The 18,145-nt window shown below is 41.0% G+C and overlaps 1 protein-coding gene across 1 annotated transcript in view; it reads left to right on the forward strand.

Annotated features, from left to right (window-relative positions):
- Positions 1 to 18,145, forward strand: part of JAKMIP2 (janus kinase and microtubule interacting protein 2) — a 70,790-nt gene that overhangs the window by 35,065 nt on the left and 17,580 nt on the right. The window contains exons 3-14 of the mRNA XM_075056616.1: positions 935 to 1,432; positions 3,395 to 3,604; positions 4,515 to 4,613; positions 6,561 to 6,707; positions 8,516 to 8,656; positions 9,576 to 9,632; positions 11,491 to 11,610; positions 12,080 to 12,208; positions 13,208 to 13,291; positions 13,594 to 13,656; positions 15,246 to 15,344; positions 17,989 to 18,087. Coding sequence (XP_074912717.1) covers positions 935 to 1,432; positions 3,395 to 3,604; positions 4,515 to 4,613; positions 6,561 to 6,707; positions 8,516 to 8,656; positions 9,576 to 9,632; positions 11,491 to 11,610; positions 12,080 to 12,208; positions 13,208 to 13,291; positions 13,594 to 13,656; positions 15,246 to 15,344; positions 17,989 to 18,087 — 1,746 coding nt within the window. The remainder of the gene's footprint in view (positions 1 to 934; positions 1,433 to 3,394; positions 3,605 to 4,514; positions 4,614 to 6,560; positions 6,708 to 8,515; positions 8,657 to 9,575; positions 9,633 to 11,490; positions 11,611 to 12,079; positions 12,209 to 13,207; positions 13,292 to 13,593; positions 13,657 to 15,245; positions 15,345 to 17,988; positions 18,088 to 18,145) is intronic.

Here is an 18,145-nt window from a genome sequence, read left to right on the forward strand (position 1 = left end):
CTCTTCCTCATTCTTTGTCATCTTTACTTAAAAAGGAATTAACAAGGAAGTTCTTACAATCTTTGCAACCACATTCTTTTTCACTGTGAATAACAAACCTACTGAGTTTGCTTTGAACTGAAACCATTCCTTATCCGTTGCTTTCCTTTGGTGTAGGTTCACACAGGTTTCTATTGTGGAATTGCTGAGGGGTATGAAGTTGCACCTAGAGATAAATTAGTGTAAGCGTGCTGAGGACTGGTGGGTTGCTCTGTAACTTTGGTTCCAAAGCTATGAACAAAGGACTTTAAACACCGTTGTTAATGAAGAGTAGCAAAGGATGTATTTTAAGTAAAGCTAGCTGTTCTATAAGCATAATAACCAGTGAAGCATCCTTTTCTGTAGATATGCATCAAAGAAGTGACTGTTAATGCCCGTTAAAGCTCTATGTATGGGTAACAACATCTGTAAAAGGTGAAATGTCTTCCGGACTTTCAGACTTACACCTTACCTCCGTTGGGATCATACAGAGGCAAGCACTTGTCTCTCATCTGACTGACTGCCCATGGTCATGGAAGTTGTGGGAACCCTGCTATTTCTGAGCCCTCTAATTTTCTGGTGAATTTGACTGAGATTGACGGATGGGTTAAAAAGTTATTAGAGAAATGCATGCATATACACAGAGTCTTATTTCCTAAGGAAGTATTGAAAGTACATGTAGTGTTACTGCATGAGGCAAGACACCTGGAGAAGACAGGGTTGTTTTGGCTTGAGTAAAGACAGTGTAAAATCTATGTGAATGCTCCAGGAGTTGGCCCATATTTTGTTGTTGGAGGGTGGATGATCATCTAGGGTCTGCAGCAGGGTCTTCCTCACTTTGACATGGCTGTGTGTCTGGTGGGCTTGTTTTGAGAACATGATGGTAGCAGGTGACTTTCATTTTATCTCAATGTAGGTTGCTAAACTTGAAAGAGAGAAGACTCAAGAAACTAAGCGTATCCGCGAGGTGGAGCAACGCAAGCAAACTGTGCAGATCACAGAGCTAAAAGCCAAACTCCATGAGGAGAAAATGAAGGAGCTGCAGGCCGTGAGGGAGAACCTCATCAAACAGCATGAGCAGGAGATGACGCGGATGGTGAAAGTCCGAGACAGCGAAATCCAGCGCCTCAAGTCAGCGCTGTGTGCGCTGCGGGATGGGAGCAGTGATAAAGTAAGGACAGCGCTAACTATTGAGGCTCGTGAAGAGGCCAGAAAACAGTTTGACTCTGAGCGCCTTAAGCTTCTGCAGGAAATTACTGAACTGAAGTCTGCCAAAAAGCAGGTAGATGAGGCCCTTAATAATATGATCCAAGCCGATAAGATCAAGGCAGGAGATCTTCGGAGTGAGCATCAGTCCCACCAGGAAGCTATTTCCAAGATCAAGTGGGAGAGTGAAAGAGATATTCGCCGCCTGGTCAGTAACCAAAACAGTTTGTGTGAACTCTTACACTGTAGTGAGTTTGCCTCTTGTGCCTCTTAGCTTTTGTGGATAAGAGAACTCTGCAATGTACTTCAGTTTGCAAAAGTATTGCAAACTTCTCACTGTTGTTTCTCAGCAGTAAATAGATCACGATGAGTCAGCTAGAGCTACCACTGTAATGGCAGCTAACACCTTAGAGTGATTGGCTTAATCCATGAGGATTTGGCTTGCTGAGATGCTAATACATGTGCAATGCAAAGTGTTAGAAAAAGAGTGTTTGCATCTGCACTTGCAGTTTGTTAGTTTCTCTAGCCCTTGTGATGGTATCCTAAATGCATTAAACCGTGGCAGGGTATCTTTTGGTTTGGTCTTGGCATAGCCTTCAGTAATTACTGGGGAAAATGAGAACAAAATGAGGCCCACGTCAGCAATGGTGCAAGTTGTCATGTTTCCCTGTCATCCGGGGGAGCTGGACCTGCTTGCAACAGTGAAAGGTTTGACTTGAAAACTGGAATTCAAGATTCAACAGTTAAGTAAAAGAAATAGTAATTTAAACTGTCAAGAATGATTTTATTTTTTTTTTGTCTCCCCTCCCCCAATTCAAAGTCTGTGTACTGGAGGTATACTCTTGTGTTACCAAAACGCTCAATATAGCACAGACTAGTAGTGGTGGATTCTTCCAAATTTTGACCTTTCTTGTTACTTTGATCCCCATTTGCAGTTCTGTGTAGCCATGAGGACAAACTACTTTTCTTTTTTTCTCATCTGAAATTGAGGATCTGTTTTCAGGGTTTTAATATAAAAAAGGAACTATAGTGAAATTCAGGATAAAACTGAGGCATTTAGTAACATTAAGATCAACTCAGGTTCCACCTATGTATTGTATGATTTTATCTTTAGCAACTGTTGAAAGGCTTTTTGAAGGCTATTTACTCGCATAAGAACCTTGAACAAGTCCAGAGTTATTTTTATCTGACTTACAATGAATTTGGAAACCGCTTGTGTATTGCTATCAGAGTGGAGGAAGTTACATCAGAGTGACATCTAGTTAATGGAGATCAGAATCTAGCCTTACTCATTTGAAAAATACTTTGGGGAGAATTTTAGCAAGCCTAGGAAGCTGCAAGACCAGAAAGTATCTCTGGAAGCTTCAGGCAAAATTTAGCGTAGATATTCTTGTTTTCAGGGAATGATTTGTATCGTTCCCAGATAATAGTATTTTTATTTTGCCAGAGTGATTTGCAAATTCTGGTTCACCAATTTTTCTTGAGGTCAATGATGTTAGCAGCTTTGTATTAATTTTTATGGTTGCAGGGCTTGTATGGGCTGATATTATTCTAAGTTTTAATCCAAAATTTTCCTCTCAGCTGTCATTCTTGAAGTTGCTGTGAGGTGAAATAAGAGGCAGTTCTTTTTGTCTTGTATAGTCCTGGGCAGAAATGTGGTGATAATACAATGAATAGCCTTGAGTTGTCACTCAGCAGATTAGTAACATGGCAATCAGCTTTAAGAAATACTGGGTTTGCACAGATCTTCTGTTTGTGAGAATTGGACTGTCACCTCTACTGTCTCAGCTAATGTAGCTCCATTTACACAAGCAGGAGCTAGTCTCAACTTTTTTGGGGTTGTCAGAGTTTATACTTATTTTTCACTAGTAAAAGTAACTGAACAAAATGCAGTGTGAAAGCCTGAACTCTTCATCCAATTATCTGTTAACACATCATACTGTGCTCAGTTCCTGGGCTTCACTCTGTGTAAAGCTGGTGAATATGCCAATGTACGGTTATGGCTGAAACCTCAAAGTGTATCATTTTACAAGCCTGGTGCAGTATGATGTAGTAGATTTAAGTGGTGAACACTGCTATTAAGTAAATCGTATACTCCTAGATTGGAGAAGGCTGAAATGCTGTTGCCTTTACACAGTAATATTGTTGTTCTGGTGTTTCTCTCATTCAGATGGACGAGATCAAGGCTAAAGACAGGATCATATTTTCCTTGGAGAAAGAACTGGAGACACAGACAGGCTATGTGCAGAAGCTGCAGCTGCAGAAGGAAGCTCTGGATGAACAGCTCTTCTTGGTGAAGGAGGCAGAGTGTAACATGAGCAGTCCCAAGAGAGAGATCCCAGGAAGGGCTGGAGATGGTTCAGAGCACTGCAGCAGCCCTGTACGCAAGTTTTACTGGCCCCTGCAAAACAGAAACATGGCAGCGTTTCTCTTGTTTCCCCAGGGCCTGAGAAAATATTTAAGCATTTGCACTCTTTTTTTGCACATTTGCACTACAGAGGAGCTATGTCCATAGATTCTTCAGTGAGGATGCTAGTGGGACAAACCTTTGTAAGGCTGTTTCCTCAGTTGCTCTATTTACAAATGTAAAAGTTCTTAAATAATTAGTGCCCCTTTGAAAGAATCATTCCATGAATATAACTACCTGGATAGCATGCATCCTCAAAAAACAGATAGAATTGGGAAGATGGGCAGAGAGAAGTCTGGGATGGGCGATCTGGGAGATTCTTAGGAGAGCCTCCTCTTTCTCTGTCTTATTCTCCACATATATAGCCCTTGCTGTCATTCACAAAGCATGCAACTCACTGGTTGTGTGACTAAATATATGATGTTTACAAAACAAATGTGTATATATACACATATCTACACATATACAAATGAGGAATAAGAAAGTAATTGCAATTGATACTGAAAGGGATGTCCTTACTTTTTCACCTGACATAGTGGCTCAGCAAATAGAAGCAATGTATAGGAAAAGGCAATTGAAATTAGAATCTCTTAGCTTTTTGCTTTTTCTTTCCCATCATAAAAAAATATCGACATCTGTTTTCATTGTTTTCTCTTTATTTTTTTAAACAGTTGAAAATTTTCAATTAAAGTATCCCCAAAACCAGATACTTTCTTCCAAAAATGTATATTTGCCAGCATGTTCAATACTATAAAAATCTGTAAATATAATTTGTTGATGATGACAGCCTAAGTTGGCTGGTGTGTGGTTTTTGAGGATTCTGTTCCCAAGCCTGTATTTTTAAAAGAATCAGTAACTGTATTATGTTGTTGCCAATGAACAGGACTTACGCAGAAACCAGAAGAGGATAGCAGAGCTGAATGCCACAATCCGGAAGCTGGAAGACAGGAACACGTTGCTTGTTGATGAACGAAACGAACTGGTGTGTGAGCTTTGTGCTATCTGACACAGGAGGTTGGGACCCATAGGGAAAGGCAAAGAGGAGGATCCAAGGATGGTAGACAGTGATGAATATGCCTTTTCCATCCATCAGGCTAGTCACTGAGGAGGCTGAGGATGATTTTTTTAATCCTAGAATTAAACAGTAATTTCATTGAAGTTATACGAGTACAAAATCACAATGAAAGTTGAGGCAGAGAGGCTTGTAGGTTTCTATATAAATGCTTATGTTCCCTGCCTGACCTTTAGAGCATACTACAGTGTATGGTGAGACTTACCTTGTAAATGAAATAATGTATGTAGTCCAGTGTTTGACCAGGTTGAGAATAGTTAAATATTGGATCTAGGGAGAATGGACAATGGTGAATTGATCCCTTTATCTGATTTACTCCTAGGTGGTGGTACCTGTGTGTTGAAGTCAGCGCCCTGGCCTTTTAACTTGTCCATATTTCTATTTCTTTGATTAAGGATGAGGGTGGTGAAATTCAACTCTTGATATTTTTTATTTTTGTTCCTGAGCTAGGAGACCTAATGCACTCCTTTCATATCAATTTAGCTGGCTTGGGTGTCCTCAATGTTCTTAATGTAATATTTGCAAAATAATGACTTATCAAGATTGCAAATTACAAATATGTTCATGTGTCTGTCTTCAGATATGAAAAGCTCTCAACCCCCAAGTTTCTGTGATACCGAGTAGCTTGGAGTCTGACGAGTCAGCTTTATTAGCTGTTCCATGTCATTAAATATTCAGCCTACTTCTTCACCAGGAAAAAAAACCCAAAAAACATTTTAAAAGGCTTCTAAGCTGTATCTTGCACGATGTGACTACAATGAACACATTTTGTTAAATGTGACCAGGAGTACTGGTGAAAATACCATACACTTTAAGATACATTCGGACTAGCAACAACCAGCTTCATTCTTAGGGTAGGACAAATGGTTGTTTTGCCCGCAACTGTGCTGATCAAAGATGTAACTGCTTCCTAGCTGCTCCCGCCTTTTCTGTTAGCAGAAGGGATCTTCAGGTACTTGCTAACCTGCTTCAGACAAAATCACTGGGTTAGTTTAAATAGCCTAGTAAGATGATGTGATGCTGTAAGCAGATGTGGTTAACTGTTCTTAACAGCTACAGAAAACTCTTGCAGTCCTTTCCTCAGCAGAACTGCAGGGGGCAGGAACCTCCCAGTGACAAATAGTAATACAGAACTGGGACAGTGCCTTTGTTACGTAGATCGTCCAGGCACAAAGATGATGTCTTTCCACGGCCACAAGCCATCTTCTTTGTCCTCCCTTAGGAAAAGAAATTATATCTATAAAACACTCAGTATTACTGGATGGAACTAATTTTTCAGAGGAAGAGATCTTGGTTAAAACTCTAGTTGTACCAATACTGGAACTTCCAAGCATGCCCTAAGATACCTTCCTATCTTACGGGATTTGTTGTTTAAATGTTATGTGATTTGTTGATTAAAACAAAGTTCATTGTGCATATGCACAAGTATTTCACTGTGTGGCATTAAAGACCAGACTTACAACTATGTTGTTATTGCTGTGATCCAGACTGAGTATGTACCTATGCAAATCTGTCTTTCAATGAGAAAATCAGTGGGTTTCTTGCAGATAAAGCACAGGTCGTTTTGGGCTTTTGTAGCAGCTTTGCAGTTGCCTGACTGTGTGTTGGGTTGCTTCATCTCTATGTCTGCGTTTTCCCATAGATAAAGACATCTTTCAAAAACAGATATGCAGAATTATGCTTTGAGATGTATGGAAAAAGTTACAGAAGCTGTAAGCATCAGTTCCATTAGATCACTTTGGCATTTTACTGGGACAGTAGTCCAACAGGGAAGTAAAAATACTTCTAACAAAGGAGGGAGAAAAAATATCTTTTATTTGGATTATTTACAATTGTTAATTGCTATTATCAATCCAGTTGAAGCGTGTCCGAGAAGCTGAGAAACAATGTAAACCTCTTCTGGAAAAGAACAAGTGCCTCACGAAGAGGAATGATGAACTTATGCAGTCTTTGCAGCGCATGGAAGATAAACTCAAAGCAGTCACTAAAGAAAATATAGAAATGGTTGGTACTGAAGAGCAAAATGAGGATTACTATATGATCTATGTCTGTTATGGTGGCCAAATCTGCATAGTGTATGCATGTATATACTTAGAGAAAATGTGTTGTATATAGCTTGTAATACTATTGATAATATATAGCCATGCCTAGGTCTGTATATAATAGACTTACATACTATAACATTGTGTATTATGCATACATGTGCAATATATTTAAGTAAATGCATAATCTCAGTCTTTAATACTATCCCCAAAATTAGAATATTGAGTTTCAGTTGTTTTTAAAAAGGAAAAAGAAAAAAAAGTTGTATCATTGAGTCATATTCCACTGTGCTATTTTGCATCTGGAACTCAAAAAGGAAGCTAAGAGCAATGTTTTCAGCCAGCATGATGTTCATTTTTGAATGTACATGTTCTTCTTAGAGCTGATGATGGCAAAGTAAAGTTCTGGTCTGCCACTAAGCACATACAATCTTTCCATAAAACATACACATAGTAGAAGGATATGGGAAAGGGAGAATAGTGGTGTTGTAAATTTGGCTAGGGTTAGAAATTTCACATATCGGGGCTACATGAAGCAGGGTCAAAGCAGTTATGTCTGTGTATCATTCAAATGGAATTGCACTGAGAATCAGTCAGAATCCAGTCCCTACACATGCACTGATGTTGCTTTGGCATTCATAGAAAAAGGAGGTGGAAGTTTTGGGTTGCCAGATGTAAGTTGGCAGGCTGAGAAGACTTCCTCTGCTAACTGTGTTTGTGTGTCTTGTCTCTGGCTTGCAATAGCCACTGTCCTCGTCTTGAGCAGGCTGACTGTTCTGCAATGGATGCGGCTTTCCTGCTGATTAGGATGAGATGATCAGATTCACTTTCTTGTCTTGTAGAAAAAAGACTTTAGTGTTATAAGGTTAATCCACTTTAAGACTCTGCAATTCACCCATGCCCTGAAGACAGATAAACTTATTGCAGGTGTTGCAGATCAGAATTCTTCTTCCACAGCTGTGGTAGTACAGATCACGGCCCCTTAGGATCTGCCACAGCAAAGAGAAGGGACTTGGGAATCTGCATGCATTAGACATTAGTGGGCAGCACCACTGGTGCATATATGCACACACAGCACATATGTTTTAACTTGGCTCCCTCACATCTGATTTTTACATTATAGATTTTTTTACATTATATATTACTTCCAAATTATGGAAATTAGCAAGCTGTGGGTGGCTAGAGTAATTCTCATGGGCCATAGCCATCTCTTCTCCCATATATGCTCAGGAGCAGGCAGGATGTGGACTTCTAGTTAAAATAGATCTGGTACCACATTTTTTGCCTTTCCTCTTCTGACGAGATGCATGTCTTTCACATGACTAAAGCATGTCCATTTCCTCAGTGTATATGGTCATATGATGGGTATCAGTAAGGGTATGGGGTTGTAGGGATACATGCTATTTGCATACCCACTGGACAGGTAGGGGCCTGAACTATATTTGCCACATTTTGGGGCATCTTGATGCATGGCAAAGGAAAAGCTACCGTATATGACCTTTAAGGGCTGCTGTAGAGTCTATATTGCCACACAATAAGTAAACAGATAAAGCTTTGTCATTCTGGTTGAAGAACTCTGCCTTGCTGTGCAGTTTTATTGTTAAGAAGTGCTGATGGCTGTTAATAAAGTTATAAAAATGGTGTAGCTGAAGCATATTTAAAGGGCTGTACAGCTTAAATGAAAGATAAAGTCTAATTTTTAACTGAAAGGTGGTCTTTTGTCTTTTAATTGCTGGATCTTATTTTGTCTGTTTCTTCTTCTTACCATAGAGAGAAAAGATGACATCACATCCTCCTCTAAAGAAATTAAGATCTCTCAATGACCTGGATCAGGCTAATGAGGAGCAAGAAACTGAATTCTTAAAGCTTCAGGTCATAGAACAACAGAACATAATTGATGAGTTAACAAGGGTATGTCCAGAGCACCAGAAAATTAGGAGTTATTCCTGTGTACAGTTCACCACTGATAATATTTCTTCTTATAACTAGAGGTCTGAGGGTTAATATCTTATTTTACTTTTAACACCTGCAAATTTTTAGGTGTAGGTATGCAAGGGTGCAGTTTAACTGAATTTCTAGTGGGGCATCAGCTACTACAACTCAAAAGCATAACTCTTGTGTGTGAATTGAGCTCTAGAAATGAACGCAGACTAAGAACCATGGAGCTTGGGAAGGCTGTGCCACGCTGGTTTACCATTACGACTAAGCCACCATTCAAAGTTTCCTTAACAAGAGGCAGGCACACAGCGCGATACCATGTGCTGGGAAAGTGTGTGCTGCTGGACAGTGGTTCACTAGTTCTTCTCTCATTTAATACTGACAATCCCTTTTTCAGCTGACTTTGCATTATGATGTTGAGGGGAAGGAGAAAGAGACTCCAAAACAGGCTGTTGCCTCTTCTAAGACATCATTGCTAGGAGTGGTGAGATCAACACTACCGTCATTTAATGACTTGAGACAGAGGCAGCATCTCCTCTGCAGGGAAGGCAGACAGCCTCTCATACAAAGCCCAGACTAGTCCCCTGCAACAAGCCTCCCATTTTAACAGGAAATCCATCAGTGCATGTCATTTGACAGCCTGTCAAGGCAACTGCATAACAAGGCTGGGGGGTGAGGGGTTCAGGTATCCCATCTTCCCTTCTTCAAGTGGTTTTCAGCTGACACATGTACAGACTTGGATGAGAGTCATCCCTTCCGCCTGGAATCAGATTCCTGTTTGAATGTATGAACAGAGAGTCAGTGGAAGCCCAATGATTTATTTTCTCTGTGGATTTGGCCTTCTACAGCTGCAAAAGAGAAGAGAGAGTAACTTTTTAATCTTATTTTTCAGGACAGGGAGAAACTTATTCGTCGCAGAAAGCATAAAAGGAGCTCAAAGCCAATTAAGGTAAGAGGAAAAATTGTTTTCAGCTTATAAAAATACTAGTAGGCTCTGTAGGAAAACACACTTTGCAATCTGATTAAAGAGAGCTTTGTGGATTATAACAATCTGCTTTAGTGATCAGGTTTATAAATACCTTAGTTACTTTGGGAGAGCTTTCTAAGTCTACTTTGAAATTCAGTTAAGGGTGTGTAACTATTTTATTTTCAGCAAAGTGGGACTTTTTCCCCCGCTCTCTGAAATAGTAATAATCTCCTTTCCATCTAGTTTCTATAAATATTGGTCTCAAGGTCTGTTATGCTGAGATGTATTTACATTTCCAGAGACCTTCCCATCTATCTTCTGCTATTTATTTTTCACAGTACATACAGGCTAAAACAAAATCCTTGTACATCCTTATTCTTCAGGTGGAAGTTTCTGCCTGAGAAATTGTCAGTCTCTCCTGCTTAGTTCCACAGGCCTTTGGCTGCCCCTTGTATTACCCCGAATTGGGTCAAGTCTAAAGTTGGTATATTTTACAAGTTTAGAGCTGAGTAGTCAGTAGTGGTTCAAATATCTCCTTTATCAGCTAGATGTGAAGAATGACTTTGCAACAGCCATGTCCCACCTCCAGAAAGCAGAAATACTGTGTAGGAAACAGAGCTTGGTTGCTCTTTGTCCTCCAAGGACATCCCTTAGTATGTCAGTCACGTTCAGCAAAAGTAATGCAACTCTCTCCTACACACAGAGAATTTCAGACCAGTAAATCCTAGATGTGTCATCACATTGTTTCTATATGGGTTCTGAAGCAATACACAGCATGCGTAACTGGGAGACAAGGACGAAAAAGTATTTTCATCAGTCAACTTAATTTCTAAGCCAGAGATTATAACATGGGACAATATGGCTATTGTCTTCACTTGGAAATATAAGGAACAAAAAAAGATAATATATGCAAAAGGCTATTGGCATCTTTGGTACGTGTTTTTCGTGTGATTCAAATTCCAGGTTTAGAAGGTTGTAACCTGTCAGCAAAAGTGAAAAATGTTGCAAAGCAGAAGCGCATCTTAAATGCTCGTCAATCAGTTTCTCTGCAGAATTATTCATAAGCCAAGTATTTAAATGCTTAGATATGTACCCTGAAACTAAGCCTGCAGGGTCAAGCATCTATACCTTCAAAGGACAGGACTCACAGTTTTCATTTGATTTAATTCAGTTACTGAGATTGGAGATAGTGAGGTGTCAGACATACAAACAAACAGTGTAGTGTGAGCAATCTCTTACACCATGTGGCAGTTACTGTAGTACTGGAAAGATGTGTGAGATAAAAGTTCCTTCACACTAGTTTTTTATTACCATAGCTTTCACTCACTTACTCCAACAGCAATGTCAGTGAGAGAAGCACTGAGGTATTAAAAATTTCGGTAGTATCCGTGAGACAAGGAGTGTTCCCTATTCTGCACAGGTTTCCAGCTCTGTATGGTGTTATCTTTGCACACCAGTCTGCATGTTGACAGATGTCTTCTGAACAGCTTTGGGATTAACAAAACAATTCTCCTGCCTTCCTGCAAGGACAGAGACTTTTCCTTTGGCGTGTTGCTTCTCCCATTATGTTTTCCAAGTCTTAGACTGAGCCAGATCCTCAGCTTAGAAAAATTAATCAGCAAACTTATTCTTCACCAGCGCAAGACCTAATCTTCAATATGGTTCCCTTCAGGTTTGTTTGGAGATGGTAATTGCAGGGGTAGCCCATTGCTCTTTTTTCACATGCTGCCTTTTTTAAGTAACTAGCAATGTGATTTTTGAACTAACCTTTCCCTCCCCATCAGAAACTCATGCTACCTGTTTCCAAGGAGATTCAGAAATCATGTTTTCCCTTCTTTAGAGACATGTGGTAGATACAGTTTTTGGGTACGATGATGATTCTATGGACTCTGAAACATCCTCTGTGGCCTCATATAGAACAGATAGAACACCAGCAACCCCAGATGATGATCTAGATGAGGTAAGATCTGACTCTTTCCATAGGCAAGGACAGGTTTTCAAGAGACTGACTTGCAAAACAAATGGCCAGGCTCTCAAAACCACTTAGGTTTTTATAGTGCATATTGAGTGATAAGTTCTTCATTAAGTTTGGCCTCAAGTTTGGTTACTGATAAACTGAAATGCTGAGAGGTTCTTTCAAAATCTAGTCTGTAGAGTCTACAGCTATGACTTCATTGCAATCTGAGATGATTTTTTTTCCTCTCCCCTTCAAGGAAATAAACCTAGCATATTTCTTTTAGCTTAGAGACATATAAACACTGTATAAATTCCACTTTCTTATTACTTCATATCACAGCAAGCTCACCAAAAAAGCTATTTGAATCAAGACCTGTAAACCAGCTATTGTGCTTAACAAATCACACTTGCATTCTTTGCTTTGGCAGTGCTTTACTGTCTGGGGCTTAGACATGTCCTTTCTTATACCTCAGGGTTTAGCAGCGGAAGAATCAGAGCTGCGGTTTCGACAGCTGACAAAGGAATACCAGGCCCTGCAGAGAGCGTATGCACTACTGCAGGAGCAGACAGGAGGCATCATAGATGCTGAAAGAGAAGCCAAGGTCAGTAGTTGTTTGAGGGTAAAAGCATTTCATTGCTATCAGGACATGCAAATCCCTCAAAGTGACATACAAGGGAATGGAGTTACATACAACATCCATACAACTGAGAGTCGTCCATTTCACTCATCTGCTGAGTACATTTAAAGAGAGTGACAATTAAGAATGGACGCAATCACTCAGTTTACAAGGGGCTGTCCTCCACCTGAACCTGAAAACTCTGTAGTTAGGCAGGCATGCCAAAGCAGGCAATTCTGCAGTTTGGCACAGAATCACAAGGGTTTTCTCATCTTTTGCCCGGGTGTGAAGAGGTTGGATTTTAAAGGTAAGTGGAGGCCTGTGGGTTTTCACAAAGGCACACATTGCACCAATTTTAAGAATATTCACCTGAATGTTTCTAATGGAGAAATGCAAATTACATTCAAATTTGAACATGATGCAGACTACAGTAAACCTTCCAAGGCTAAAAATGTTGTCCCTCTAATAAAATCACAGAATCATTCAGGCTGGAAGGGACCTTGGGTGGTCTCCAGCCCAAATTCCTGCTCAAAGCAGTGTCAGCTCTGTCAGCTCTGAGATAGGTTGTTCAGCACTTTATTGAGTCAGCTCTTGAAGACCCCCTAGGCAGTTATAATTGCTTCTTTCCACTACCTTTTGCCACTCTCATCTACTAAGCACTTTTCTTCAGTTCAGGGACTGCCCCTTACTAGGGTCTTCCAGCAAAGCCTGTCACCCCAAATACCTGAGCTTGTGTTTCACTACTCTAATTCAATACACAGTAATAACAGCTGGGTGGGAAGACGGGGCTAATCTACCACTCTGTTCCCTTGTGTCATCTGTATGCTAATGGCATAAAACATTGCTGAGCCAGAATCTTTGTAATGATTACTTACTCAGTAGAAGCAACAGCATAAACCTAGACTCTGCTGTGTTTGGTTTCCTTTTAATACCAGTCACATTGCTGTCTTTGTTACTGTTTAACGGTGTGCTTGACTTCAACAGGCTCAGGAGCAGCTCCAAGCTGAAGTCCAGAGATATAAAGCCAAAATAGAAGATCTGGAGAAAACTTTAGCACAGAAAGGGCAGGTAAGCACTTCTTGTGTATTTTCTTTTCCTATTTTGGATCTTACCTGCTCTGCTTACAAAATACGTAGCACAATTTCAGTATAGACTTTTATGAGATATAATGTGGCTGTTCAGTAAACAGGCAGGTCTAGCGAGTTCAGAAGCTGTGCTACAGCTTGATAGACTAATATGTTGTTACTCTGTAAATGACAGTTCGTTCCTGTAGGATTTTAAAGCCTGAATATTGTGGCTCCAATTTTCAATAAACATGCCCAACTTCATGGAGTTTGATTATTCTGTAATAGTACTGCTTCATCCAACAGGACTCACACTGGGTGGAAGACAAACAGCTTTTCATTAAGAGGAACCAAGAGCTTTTAGACAAGGTATGTTCCCAAGTTTTGCGTGTTCACTCTGAATGGTAATCTGGATCCTACAATACACTTTTTGAACATGCAGTTTGGTGCTTATAGGTGTAGTATAAGGATAGAACAGCATAGATTAATATGGACAGGATAACATATGGAAAGACAAGCCCTCTCCAGCTCTGTGTAGGCACTGTTGTTGCTGGCAGTTGCTGATGCACCAGCTCTGCTGGTAAGCTCCAGCCTGAGAGCTGGAAGTTCTACTCATCGTTCTGGCTCTGACATGCAGACCTTTGTGTTCCAGTAGCATTGCAGTGAAGTCTACTGCTGCTGCTGTACTGGCAGGATGTTTTGAGCTTAGCTTTTATGTGTGAAACAGCAGTAGAAATGCAGTCACCCTCTGATGCTAGGACCCTTTCATACTCCCTAGTCCCTGTGTGTTCTGTATATTTTTAAGGGCTTAAAGTCATCCCTAGGTCCAGTGGAACTTGTACTGCTCAGTCCTTTGGTACATTTAGGAATAGCGCTTGTTTGTGTGTGTATATATATTTGTATGTATGTATATATATTTTTAACCGTGGAATATAAGGATACAAAGGACCTCAACGTTGCTTGCATATCACCAACAGTAACAGCAGTGGCCGTACATATGACTGCCATCAGCAAGAGGCCATAACTCCAGCTCTCCTGCTGTCTTTCACCTCCCCAGATGAGGTCTTTTAGCCTGTGTTCCTCCCCTTCCATAAACACACCTAATAAATCTCCGGCCCTGTGCCATCCTTTGCCATCCAGACAAACTGACCCATGGGAGCTCCTTCGACCTGAGTCTTACTATGCTCCCTAGCTGTCTTTGTCTGGGCAGTACTGAGACAACCTGACTGCAAAACACATGTCCAGGCACTGGCTGGAGACTTGCAGAAGAGAGCAGGCTGAGGAGCTAGTGGTGGAGTTGTCGAGAACAAGCAAGCAATGGGTGGTATTTAAGTTTATCTGCTAATTGACAGAGCTACTTGTGTGGAGATGCTTGCCATGCAGTTCACACAAGTGCTTGCATGGCTGGGATGGCTGCTCAGTTAACTGCCTCCACAAAGACAGCTCTCCCTGCGTGCCATTTGTGCTTCATGTTCTGCACACTGGGAATCTCTGGTCTAGACCAAGCTCTTCTCCGAGGCAGGTGCAGCTGTTTCTGTGTCATTCCTGATAGATGCTTATCCAACCTGTTCCCAGAGTCATCCAACAATAATGTCTCCACATCCCTCCCCAGACAATCTATTCCAGTGCTTTACCAGGAGAGCAGTATGTTTAATAGCTAATGCAGACTAATCTAATAGCTAACCTGACAACTCTGTAGAGTTAACTTCCCTGCTGATCTTCACTAGGATTGGATTCTTTTAGGAAAACCTCCAGTGTAAGCATTTTATGATGTTTAGGAAATTGATAAGCAGAAGTTCACTTGTAAACTAAAGACTCACTGAGGTAAAACAGCAAGTAGTGAATCATCTCTAGAGTTTGGATTTTGCACTGCCTATGCTACCTCAACTACTGCTCACCAAATATTCAGTGTTTCTTCTAACAGTCGCACAGATCCTGAATTTACATATTTCTTTTAGATAGAGAAACTGGAAGCAGAAAACAACCGTCTGCAACAGGAGCTGCAGGATGCCCGAGACCAGAATGAGCTGCTGGAGTTCCGCAACCTTGAGCTGGAGGTGATGGATGAGCTTGTTATAGTAGAGTTGGTAGCAAATTAAACTAATGCACTTGCACTGGACACCAACTTTAATCAAGTGTTTACACAAGCATTGTAGTGATATAACAGAGTAACAAATCAAGCCCAGCATTTTTAATTGTGAGCTGAAGTATGTCAGCTCTAATATCCTGGAAATAGTAAGCTCCATACTTCACTGGTTCACCTCTCTCTGAGCTAGGTGCCCAGTGTGCATAGATAAGCTTAGCTGATTAATGTCAGCATGGCTTTTAGTTACCACATCTGTGGATATGTTTTTTCTAGTACTTTGGAGCAGTCTGTTGTCAACATGCTTTGTTCTTATTGCTGGCCTAGAGTCTACTAAAATCAACAGAAATTAATTACATTTAAATTAACCAAATAAGCAAGGCTTAAACCCCATCCTCATGTACTTTGCTCAGGGCTGCATCCTGGTTCACAGCTAAGATCCCTCCTGAGAGTAGGCATCCAGGGTTTTTTTTGTTTGTTTTTGGTTTTTTTTCATGAACCTGAGCAGGAGGAGAAAGAAATGTTGAGCGTACTTTTATCTTTAATAGCTGAAGAGTAGTGTGTTCCTCTAAGAAGTCAGAGATGCAGGTACAGTTCCCTCTTCAAGGTCTTCAAAGCCCTGTTTCCCCCTATGAAAATCTTACTGCTGATCTATAAATTATACTGGCTTTGTTCTTTTCCCCTCTTCCAGCAAGGGTGATGAGACAAGAGTTCAAGTTTCATTGAGAGTGCTGCTCTGAGGAGAAGTGCACCTCTCTAGCCCAGTGCTTGAAGGACTGAAACTGTTTGAAGTTTAATTCAGCAATGATCGATGAAATTGCATAAGCAGTTGTAAGAGAAAGTATCAGACCCAGGGCTGTTGTCTTCCAGTACCACACCTATGGGGCTGAAAGGGTTGTACCTTGTCCCTTCTGACCCACCAAATCTTGAATTCTTTTCTCTGGGGGGACTTGGCTGTGAGAGGAGAGGGGGGCTGTCCTACCCAAACCAATCTGTACTGGGTGATTAGAGCACTCTTCCTTACAGAGGAGAAATGTGCACATTGGCTCCTGCAGCAGAGGGAGCTGAAGCCAGGTCTGCGACAGCCTGCAGGGCACTCTGGCTCTGCTGGGAGATGCCTGTGGATCCCCAGGGCTGCTGATGTGGACTGGGCTGTGCTCGGGGCTGGCGATGCCAGTGCTGCCGCCCTGCTGTGAGTATCTGAGGACAGCTAGGGTACAGGGCCAAGATGCGCAAGAACGTAGGCTCCCTGGATACAGGTTTGCAACAGCTTCTGTGCTATTGATTCCTGAGGCACTTTAATCTCACTGGACCTCAGTTTCCTGCCACTGTGGTGGGGATAAGAGACATTTCATACAGGTGAATGTGGTCTTGCTCCTATAGCCTTTATCATCATTCTTGCCAATGCTGGCACATGTGAAAAGCCAACAGTGCCTGCCTATGTGCGTATAATGCTTGGCCTGGAGTTGTCCCAATTTGTGTCTTGAGGCTGTGGGCCCTAGCACAATGAATAGCAACAGCCTATCTGCCCACTTGTGAGGACTGTCACTTTTGCAAGCACTGTACATGTTCCCTGTTGAGCAGCTCTCCTCATGACCTGTATTAAGTAAGAAAGACCCCACAGGCAACACTGGAGATTGATGGAGAAGCTCCAGAAGCCTCTGCAGGTGCCCAGAGGACTGGGTCAGACCTCGATCTCCCTCTTCCCAGACTGCTCCTGGTTACATCTTGTTATGAGCACCAACTGACAAAAACTTCCACCTGGTCTTTGGTCCAGTATAAGCTGGTTTATTTCTCAGTTGTTCTTTTCAGTTGCTGTCCAAGGCCTTATATATTTGACATTCAGAGCTTGTAGGTAACACAGAGCCTTTCCTGGCTCTCATGAATCAGTGCTGTGACAGATTTGTCCCTTATTTACAGAAATTTCCCACAGTTTTACCTGACAGCTGTGTCTCCATATGACATGGAACTGGACTGATCAAGTGAATTATGTGTTCATAAACCAAAAATGTATTTGAAAGTGAAATTTGATCTTCACTTCTGTGCTTGCCTGAATACCTGAAAGGGATGAGAAATAACATCTTCAAATTTTTATTTTTGTCTTTGGTCCTTTAAAACTGGACAAATATTTGTAGATTCTATGCAATGAAGGTGTATAGATAGCTAAATTGATCAACTTTTTGGAACTTACTACTTTCTACAGATATTAGAACATACAACATACTAGGATGAGCAAATGTGTAATCTGAGTATCCTAGTAGTCTTAAGTCAAACACCTGTTTCTAAAGGCAGTATTTACAACAATATATGGTTGCTAGATGCTTCATTAAGCAAATCACTTGAGTCTTAGCCAGGTGACAGCCTTTCCACAGACAATTTGTGAATTGACATAATTAATCAAATAAATAATCTCCTGTAAAATAATTAGCTTGGGTTTAGGATTCTATCCCACTTGGCACACTGTTTTTCAGACTAGGTCTAAAGGTTTCTTTGACTTGTAAACTGAAGAGCTTGGCTTTGTAAAGCATGATACACAGTAGCTGTGGCATTTTAATGAGTTGTGTATGCATCTCCTTCATTCTAATATGTTCTCTGGTATCTTTTCAATTTATTTTCAGGAAAGAGAGAGACGGTCCCCACCATTTAATCTCCAGATTCACCCATTCTCAGATGGTGTGAGTGCTCTACAGATCTACTGCATGAAGGAAGGGGTTAAGGTAGGTCAGTTTTATAAGGCAGCACTTCTAACTACAGGAGTGGTGGGTGCTGCCCATA

The sequence above is a fragment of the Buteo buteo genome, chromosome 24 (assembly GCF_964188355.1).
Source record: "Buteo buteo chromosome 24, bButBut1.hap1.1, whole genome shotgun sequence".
Lineage (NCBI taxonomy): Eukaryota > Metazoa > Chordata > Aves > Accipitriformes > Accipitridae > Buteo > Buteo buteo.